At 26.6% G+C, this 10,675-nt stretch overlaps 1 protein-coding gene and 1 long non-coding RNA gene across 3 annotated transcripts in view; one reads left to right on the top strand and one right to left on the bottom strand.

The window, feature by feature from the left end:
- Positions 1–311: 311 nt before the first annotated feature.
- LOC103579512 (ras-related and estrogen-regulated growth inhibitor) overlaps positions 312–10,675 on the bottom strand; it is a 52,641-nt gene continuing 42,277 nt past the window's right edge. For both annotated transcript variants that reach the window (XM_053739468.1, XM_014441426.2), the window contains exons 6-7: positions 8,868–9,049; positions 312–1,438 (exon numbers count right to left, since the gene is read on the bottom strand). In XM_053739468.1, the coding sequence (XP_053595443.1) occupies positions 1,180–1,438; positions 8,868–9,049 (441 nt within the window). In that variant the 3' untranslated portion in view covers positions 312–1,179. The remainder of the gene's footprint in view (positions 1,439–8,867; positions 9,050–10,675) is intronic.
- On the top strand, positions 4,957–10,421 carry LOC103579511 (uncharacterized). The gene is made up of 4 exons (XR_549543.2): positions 4,957–5,165; positions 7,618–7,684; positions 7,868–8,130; positions 10,163–10,421. It is a non-coding gene; the product is annotated as an uncharacterized LOC103579511 (long non-coding RNA).

Here is a 10,675-nt window from a genome sequence, read left to right as displayed (position 1 = left end):
TTTCTAATTTCTATACATGAAATTTTTTTTTACACCGATTTAACACTGGCAAATTACACCTACACCGGTGTTATTTCATTTTAACCGCGCAGTGTTAAATTGAATCAATTTTTAACACTGCTCTTTTTACAGTGAATAAATCATTTTCGCTTGGATCTGTTACATACGATCATTACTTTCACACACGTGACACAGTATAATACACACCGAGGTCACTCCTCAGTCGGTGAGCTTTTATTGCATTGACCGGATAATTATATGTTATCATTAAGCCTGCCCTGATATAGTAAACACTAGGTATCAGTGTCCAGTAGCCACTAGACAGTGGGTGGGCAAGAAGAAAAACTTTTTATTTATAGTATAATTTTTTTTTCTTGTTATCATTATAAAATAATTGAGAAAACATGTTGGTAATAAGTAATCTAGGGTAATAGGCGACACTTTTGAATGTAGAAATTTAAATTCGTATACAAGATAATTAATTTGATTTTTTTAATCTTAAGACCTTGGGCTTGTCTACTAGTAATTGAGACGGGAGATAATTAATCAGTTTTTGATTATTTAAATAATTAAATAAAATTTTATTTTGTAAAAACTTTTGATTTGCAGTTTTGAGTAAATTTTTTTTTTTTTATTAAATTAAATAAATATTTGTAAATAAAAAATAAGTCTTATATAAAATTTAAAGAGTGACTAAAATTTTTACTTCTTTTTTTTAAATTAAAAACAAGCCCATTTAAATAAATAAAATTTTCCGTCTTAATTTAAAGATAAATTTTAATTAATAATTAAAAAAAAAAAAAAGTAAACAGTAAGTACAGAAAATAACTAATTAATCGAAATAAAAATTCAGGTCCCAGTAGTCTTGGCTTGACTCAAAACACCCAATAGCATGTGCGTGCGACCTCCGGTTACTCTGTTACCGAGTCCAAGTATCAGAGGTAACCATAACTTTTAACAGTCGATCGATTTATTAAAATCGATAGCTCAATGACGAAATAATAATTCGTCATTAAATAATAAAAGAAGTTAACGCGATAAATGAGAATTTTCCATTCTCACCACGTCCGAAGAATATAATCAACGATTTACGTAAACATTACTTGTAAGTACGATAACGTCACTGTTACCTTCGGGCTCGTAGTCACGTTCTCCAATCAGGAGGGCGCACAAAAGGCGTCATATACTTAGTGACGGTCTTTTTTTTCTATCTTTTGTTGTATTTTTACCAAATATTGTACCCAAGACTCGAGAGACTGAATGTACACCTAATTTACGTCTTATTGGTAATGCACGTAGTAATTGTACTGATCTAGCTTCCCTGAGAAGTCCTTGAAATGCTAATGCTGCTCCTGCAGCACTTTCTGCTGCACTGACCTCGTAAAATTGACACCCGTGTGTTAATGATAGCTGTTGACCTTCATCTACACACACTTCTCTGAAAAATAAATAAATAAATATATATTAGGGGTGTATCAATAGTTCGAACTTGGGAACCAATAAAATTAAATTTCGAATTTTTTAAATTATTCCTTAATTTTTAAAATTAAAAAACTTAAGAATAATTAGAAATTTTTATTTTGGACTTAAAATTTTAATATTTTTTTAAATGATTCAAATTTTTGCCGGAAAAAAATACTTAGAAAAAAATAATTTGTTGGTGCAAAAATTTTCACTTCAAGAAAAGTTCTAAAAAATTTTTTGAGTTCTTGGGACAAAATAAAATTTATTGGCATAAGAAATTTTTTTTAGTCGGAAGAAAATTTTTATTTTCGTCGGAGGTAAGGTAAAATATTCAGAAAAAAAGAATTCCTTGGCGCGAAAAATTTGTATCCACTCCAAGAAAATTTTTAATTAATCTAAAAAATTTTTTGTATTATGAATTGAAACTGAAAATTTTTTTGGGGTGAGAAAAAATTTTCTTCAGCTATTAAGAAAATTTTTGGGACAAGAAATAAATTTTTTCTCACCCCAAGAAAATTATTATTTTCATTTCACAAATCAAAATTTTTATTACGTAGAAAAATTATTTTTTCTCTGTAGAACTTAAATATGAATCTACAAAATAATTACTATCGATCACTTGAAAAAAATAAACTATCTATTGAATAAAAATTGAATACTTGACAGCTGATTCGAGTTTCTGGTTTCGAATTAAATAATTTGAAAAATGGCAATATTTGAATTTATCGAGTTATACGAAAATTTGATGAATTCGAATTAGAATATAAGATTATTATTCTTGTTGATTTTTAAATTACTATTATAAATACTAGAAAACTAAATAAAATTAGCTGGTTGAATTCAACAGATGTTTATAATAAATTTGAAACGTTAATATTAATACGACGAGACGATTTATATTTTTTATCACATCTAAAACTTCTAAGCGCACAAGAGTTGTTGAACCAAACTAAACATTATTTATGATTTTTTAATTATAGATTTAAAGTGATCGCGACAATTTATTACTTTGTGAAAAAATTTTAAGTTTAATCTTGTGGAATTTTTAGTTGATTTTACAAAATTTATGGAACAATTTAAATTATTTTTGGTAAGACTTTAAATTTACTTGAGTTTTTATAAATATTTACAATTATTTTTCAATTATAATTTTGAATGAAACATTTTTTTGAATAATTTGTAAAAATTTATAAATAGCCCGGGAAAAATTGCGGCGCTCAAAAATTAAACTCTTTTACATTTAATGTTTTTTTCTAATTTTCCTTTACATTTAAAATGAAAAAAAAAAAAAAAAAAAAAAAAAAAAAAAAAAAAAAAATTTTCTTTTTCCAAAATGAGCAGCTTAGAAAATAAAAATATTTTTTATATATTTAATTTTCTTCAAAATTTCGTTATTTTTCCCTAATGTTCAGTGCAATTTAATTAAATTACAATTAAAATTTTCAAATTTCCCTCCCAAAAATGTCAATAATTTTTTTCATTAAAATTATTAATTAAATTTTCCTTAAATTTATAATTAATTTTAATAATAAAGTAACTTATAAAAAATTTACAATTCAAAAAAATTTTTTTGTTTCTAAAATTACTCAAATTTTAAAAAATTAAAAAAAAAAATTCCACTGTAATTATTCTGTTTACGAAATAGATTTTTTCAGTAGAAAGTAACTGACACAATTTTTGTACATCATAATTATCATAACTTTTTCTTTTTGATAAAAAAAAAAAAAAATATGAATAAATTTAAAAAAACCCATGTACTAATAAATGACTACCAGAAAAATTAATAATAATAAATGTAAAGCTTAATGACACATTTAATAATGAAAGAAAAATTTATATTTCCTCGTCTCTTAGCGTTTTTTCATCAGACTTGATAAATTGATAAAAATAAATATCGTGAAATAACATACGGTATTTTAAGGTTCCAGGACATGTAAATACAGAGGTAAGAGGCCTGTATTGCCATCACTACTAGCCAAATATATGTATATATATATATACGCAGAATGTTATTTATGAGTGCAATTAAATTCGCCGGAACAACGTGCGGTGGATATTCGATGGCTTAAAGCGTAGGAGGCCACATGTTCTCTTTTGTGTTACCCGGATCCACGGGTATCCCGTTAATCCATTCCCTCCTTTATCCATCTTTTACAGAGGGATGATTTCTCCTCCTCATTTTCCTCCTCCGCCTTCTACTCTTCTCTCCACCCCTTTTTATTTCCCGTCATATATCTCTACTCATAATTATCTCTACTCTATTTTAATCCCATAATGCAATCATCCCTAATAACATTCTGGTTCACGGACGGTCGGATACTGAGTTTCCGGTGAGTAATTCCCGCCTAATGTCTTTCTTTATTTTAACTTTATCATAAATTATACTTCAAATTATTTATTTTATTTTAATTTCTTTTCTTATACTAAATGTCCTTCTTAACTTCCGTTAATTATAAATTTAAATTTGAATTATATTTCAAAAATTTTTTCACACAAAAACAGAGTAAAAAAAATTTGGAAAACTTTGACCCTGTGAACCAACCCCAAAATTTCCCGCTGTTTTTGAGCTCAGAAAATTCAAAAATGTTACGACTTAAAAATTTTTGAGCACTTCGAAGTCAAAAAATATTTATTTTGTTGTTCAACCAAAGAAATTAATTTTTGTCGTATGATATTTTTGGAACGAATCAATCGATTTGGACGTTTTTGACGGCAATCGAAATAGCGCATCGAGACTTAAAACTGGATACACTTTGAGGCAAATCGGACAGGTAGTTAATGAGTTATATCAAAAAATACTTAAAAAATATTTTTTTTCAATTTTTATTTTTTGTGTAACTCGTAAATTACTTGACCAATCGAATTCAAAATCTATCTAAATTTGAGTTTTGATGAGGTCTTTTGATTGCCGCCAAAAACGTCCAAATCGGTTAATTCGTTCTAAAGATATCGTGTGACAAAAATTAGGTAACACCTACATTTTTTTCAAAATTTTAAATTTTCTTAGCGGGAAGTACAAAAATCATAATTAAAATTAACAGAAAAAATTTTTCACTTAAAAAAATTACTAATTCAAGTATCAAAATTATTATTTCCATTGAAATATAGTTTAAAAAATTTTAATTACGGAAAAGTATTTTCTTATGAATTTTCTGCCATAAAAAATTTTGAAATTTTTTAACTACGGCTCATTTTGCCCACATTTTTAATTCAAAATTTTTTTTTGTCTGGATCAGAACTACAAAAAAAAAATTACGCTAAAAATTTACCGCGCGCCAAATAAAAAATTTGAAAAATCATTTTCACACTTGAAATTCAATTGTAATTGCATTCCTCAGTTTATTACAGATAAATGTCAAGAACCCAAGGTCACATCTTTGCTGACAACAAATATAAAAAAAAATCAGTTAAGTCACTTTTTTATAATTATTTTTCTGTCATAAATTTCTTCCTATAATTTGTTAAAATTTTTTTAGCTACTTATAAAAAATGGTTTTCTGCAGAACTGAGGGATAAATACGGACTAGTACTCGCATTCCATTGAGCATGTCCATGTCCAGTTCCAGTTCCAGCATCAACATAAACCCAGTTCTTATATTTTCTCGTGGTCACCGGTAGTTCCTCAGTACTTTTCTCGTCGTCTTAATGGAGTTCATGAAGATTAGAGAGAAGAATCCACTCTCTACAAGTCATCAACTAACGTAAGTCCTGAGTAAATAAGTCCGAATAGATATTTATAATAAAAAAAAATACATATGCAAATAAATAAATAAAATGGAGTTGTATCGGAGACTGTTTAAAATATCCGGCGCTAAATCGCATATTAATATCGTTATCAGGCGTCGGTGATCTTTAAATTTCAACGGTCGCCAATGAGAGCACGGGAAATCGGTTGGTTTTATCGACCGGAAACTGGTTACCAGACTCACTTGCTCTTCTTTCTGTTATTTTTTAATCTTTTTCGTCTTATTCTTTGGCATTTTATTTTCTCAGACTGTCTGTTAAATTTGTCGTTATATTTTTATTATATCTCTCGGTTTCATTTTATATCTACACGAATCTGTCGTTAACGTCGAACCGAAGATGTCGAATTATAAAGTGTGACTCGAGGAACTTAAACATCTTGTTTTATTTTTTATTTTAAATTCATTTATTTTTTATGTCAAAAATTAAATTTTTTTATTGAGATTAAAATTTTGATATGTTGGGGGTTTTAATTTTTAATTAAAGTAAAAAACCCTAAAGCTTATCAGTACTATTAATCGCTCACTTTAACTGATTAATGCGTTTTTATAGAAAAAAATTTCGAGTAAAAAAATGATCATTGATTAATAATTATTTGTGAATGTAAATATATCAGAATATGTATCAAAGTATTTTATAATTTATTATAAATTTAAATTAGTGACTTTTCAAAATCGCGTAGAGTCAGCCATTTTTTATTTTAACGTTCGTTCTTTAGATTAAATTTAGGTTATGTTAGATTTTTTTACTAACTGTTATAATTATATGTAATTTCATATATATATTTTAAATTTGTGAAAATTAAATAAAATAATATATTTGATATATCCTCTAAATCAATAAACTTATAATAGTTCAATTGATATTGTCTTTGAGCGAGTATGGGACCATGTGTTGGTCCAGTAATGAGAAATCACAACTTTTAGTGAGCAAACATTTTTAAAAAATTTAAATTTTATTCTAATATTTAAAACTACTAAAATAAACTGTTATTTTTCATCATACCTGCGTCAAAAGTTTAAATTTCCATTTTATTTAAAGGTTAGAAAATAGTTTTTTTTTATGAGAAAACATATGGTAAAAATTAGCGCATGCGCCATTCATCTTAGAAACAGCGCCAGAAATTCAAACTTTCAGGTACAGATCTGGTGAAAAATCGTTTACACACCAAAAGAGGCAATTATACGCAGGTCAGAATATTCTACTTTGCGCCCTAGGTATATAATATACTATTATTTTTTACCACACCAACGCCAAAAATTTAAATTCTTGCCCTGTTTGGAGATAAGAAAGTCGTTCTTTTCTTTCATAAGAACACAAATAATAAAAACAGCGCATGCGCATTCTTACAGAGGCAGAAATTCAAACTTTTAGCTACAAATCTCGTGAAAAATTGTATAAACTCCTAGGGAATTATACACGAAGGACAGAATGTTCTACTTTTCTCCCTAGGTGTGTAATATACTAATTAAAAAAAATGATTCACTCCTATAAAAAGTGAAAAGGTAATGGGTCTTTTACCTTAAGGACATTCTCAAACAATACCTCCCATTTTTTAAAAATATTAAATAACTGAACTGTCATAACCGTATCAAAATTTTATCAATTAATTAAAAAGTAATTAAAGCATTAATTGAAAAAAGGGCAACTTTGCTGAGATAGATTTAAAAAAAAATTACGTACGCTTGTTATCAATCAGAAGCTGATTGAAATTTATTAAATGAATTTCAGTAAAATCTTTATGTCAATTCAATAATTCAAATTTTCAAATTTTGTAGACTAAAATTCATATAAAAAATTTTGTTAAACTCTTTATTGATAACAACTGTAAGTAATTTTTTTAAAAATCTATCTCGACAAAATCACAAGTACATTGTTCTCTAATCAATTAATTTTTTTATTTTTTAAAATTAATTATTAATTAATGCTCTTAATTTTACTGAAAAAAAATTCGTGTTTTGTATTTCATTAAAAAGTTTTTTTAGAAAAGTGATCATTATTCAAAGTAACTAAAGTCTCTAATTGATGTTCATATTGCATGTAAATAAAAAAAAAAAAAAAAAAAAACAATTTAATTAAATATAATATTTAAAAAATAAAATTATCAGTTAAATAATTACTTAAAAAATTAATATAATTGACAGGTGTAAAATAATATTTAGTAATTATATTATCTGACGATTAAAATATAAAAACAAAATGATTTTATCGTGTATTAAACCCATGATTAATAACCTGATGACGTGGCGTCAGATTTCGCGCGTGAAATTGACTTAAAATGAGAGTAAAGATTGCCGCAATTTAATTTATATAAAACAAATAAAATAATAATATTATTATAAAAATAATAATAATAATAATAATAATAATAAAAATAAGAATTAAAATGATCGCGTGAATGGTTTCTAGGTGAAATTACTCGAGTATCGACCACTGCCGGGTGTGTCATTCGATTGGATATCTGCAAGATCGTGTGGTAAATAATATTTTTTTTTACTTTATTTAAATTTTTTTATTTAGACTCCGACTCTGCTTCTCGTTCGTGTGTCTGCTATTTACTATGACTATCTTCTTTTTTAATGTTACTGCTTGATAATCTTTTTTATTTTACTTTTAAGTTTAAAAGATACATTTATCATTATTATTATTTTTTACTCAGGTTAATTGAGGGTGAGAATTATAGAGAAAAAGACGTCGCGTGCAATACAACAGCTTTTCGAAATCGTTAAGGAAATAAAACACGAAATGAAATAAAACTAAAGATCTTATTACTTGGGTTTTAGTTTATGTTTGACTATCGCAAGGTGGAAAGTAAACACTATAAACTTTGTGCTACTACTTATTAAACTTCATATCTACAAGAGTTATTATTTTGATGAAATTGAAGATGCTCCTTTCACTTTTTATTCATTTGTATTGTAGGTAAGTAGGTCATTATAATTTTATTTTATAAATAATAAATATATAAATATTACTAATAAACTTTCTTGGTAATTTAATTGAGGACTAGAAAAGTAAAGTGAGGCTTCGTTTATTTTTAAATCTGTTTTTAAGTTACAACAGTGGAAAAGTAGAAAAAATGATTAATTGCCGCAATATTTTAAGATCAAGTCTAGCGATTTTTATGATACTAATTAGCCGACGTTCACTTTTGAATTTTTTTTTTTTAAACAAATTATGAAAAAAAAAAATATTTGAAAAAATTGCACATGTAGCTTTTTTAATTTTCTACATGTGCATATTTTTATTTTTTATTTTTTTGTAAATTATTTGTTTAAAAAAAAAATCCGAAAATAGTAGTCCGCTAATTTCAGAATCATGCGATTTTTAAATTTTTCTCGACTGTCATTCAGAAAAAATTTTCTGTTACTTAATTTTTTATTAAAATATTTTACTTGGCAGTTTATTATTTTAAATAACAAAATTTAATTATTTTTTTTAATAAAAAATTTTATCGTGCAAAATATAACATTTGGGGCAAAATGGTCATTCCAAAAGTTTTAGTAAAAATTTTACTTTCGGCGGTGATTTGAATTATTTATTTTTTTTTTTTTTTAATTTAATTACTTTCAGTTAAAATTCTCTAGTTGTTAATTAAAAAAAAATTTTTTTTTTGATCCAATCTTATAAGATATTAACAATAAAAAAAAAATTCTTACCGAGCATGATCGAGATCACGTTTATTTCCAAGTAAAAGTGCTGTAAAATAAGAAGGAAGTCTGAGATCAGCGAGTTGTTTAAGCAATCCCCGTGCTTCTTGAAAGCTCCGTTTGCACGTAACGCTGTAAACAATGACAAAGGCCTCCCCCCATCGTATATGCGTGTACAAACACCCGTTTTCCTGAAACAATAAAATTACATGTATTTTTAGCAGTCATTCTGTGCTGCAATTACAAATTACACATGTCCCAAAATAAAAAAAAAAAAGTAACACTATGCATAACAAATAAACCACATTTTTTAAAATATCCATAACTTTTCATTTATTTTTTCTCAAAAAAATTTTTTTATTTAAAAAATACAAAAGAAATTTTAATCGGAGGAAAAAAAAATTTTCAAAATTTTTACTAGAGCCAAAAGGACCTATATATATTTTTTTGAATTGCCAATCGTTTTGTAGATTTATTTTGCAGGTAAAATTTTTTTTTCCAAATTTTTAACTTTAGAATAAGTCTACGATAAGATTAACAATTAAAAAAAAATTATACGCCCTTTTGGTTTCAAAATTAGTGACTAAAGGTAAAAGGACGTATAAAAATATATTTTTTTGGAATTAGTGACGCAGTATATCGAAATATAGGGGTAGGACGTGCAAAACGGGGTACTTGAGAAAATGTTAAGTTTTTGGAAACTCAAATACGTTAAATATTTTTTTTTATGATATTCAAAGTGAACAGAAAAAAATTTTTATCTTTTGCGGGCAAAATGGGATACTCCCTGAAAAAAGGTAAAAAAAGAATTTCGGGAAATTAAATAAATTTGATTAATTTAAATTTTCTTTTATGTAATTTTCATTTAAAAAATTACACTTCACAAAATTATTGGATGTGAAAAAAAAAAATTTTTATCATAAAACGAGTCATTAATATTTTTTTGCTAACACTCGATTTTGGAAAAAAATTGAAAAAAAAATCAAAATAATGCTTAATTATATTTACAAAAATTATCGAGGAATGTTTAATAAACAAATTTTTTTTTATCGTCTTTCGGGTACGTTTTGCCCCTTCCTCTCCTAATACTTTACACACATGTAAATTAAATCAAAAACAATTTAAAAAAAAAACAATCACCTCATTTAGCCTGAGGTAGTTTTCACATATTATCCTTTTTATTCCTCTATTCATTATTTTATTTAAACGCTTGTCCTTTTAATGATGATACTTTTCAGTTATGTTCTTTTAATCATTTTGTTGTTTCACACATGGACATACTAAACTGTTATATGTGTTCACAGGTCCAAATTACCTACAATCCATTATTCCAACGGGTCATTCGTGGGCGTCACGAATCGCACGAGTCAAGAGTCTTGTCTCTCCTCTCTCCTCCATATTCGTACAGAAATAAAAATAAATAAAATAACAAAAACCTAAACGATTAAAGTCTCATATAAGTGTGTTGGTTATTGAGTAGGTGCAGGCACACAAGGGATGCCCCGAATTTAAACCATTTCTCACTACATACTCTTGCCTCATTCTCTTTCATCCAGACTTTTATTTGCCTACTTCATATAAATTTATTTAAATTTATTTTTTAATCATTTTTATTTTGATTTTAATTTATTTCCGTTCTCGCTCTCCCTGTCTCTCCCCTCTTTTATTCTCAGTACACAAAACTTATTCACTCTTATTCTTCATATATGTATACATATATATCGTACCTAATGTTACCTCCCGGCGGCGATCTTGCGCGACTGATCGTTATTCACTGGTAAGGCCCCCAAGTCGAATTAAACATCGCGTGTAACACG

The sequence above is a fragment of the Microplitis demolitor genome, chromosome 5 (assembly GCF_026212275.2).
Source record: "Microplitis demolitor isolate Queensland-Clemson2020A chromosome 5, iyMicDemo2.1a, whole genome shotgun sequence".
NCBI lineage: Eukaryota > Metazoa > Arthropoda > Insecta > Hymenoptera > Braconidae > Microplitis > Microplitis demolitor.
This window is presented reverse-complemented; position numbering and strand designations above follow the sequence as displayed.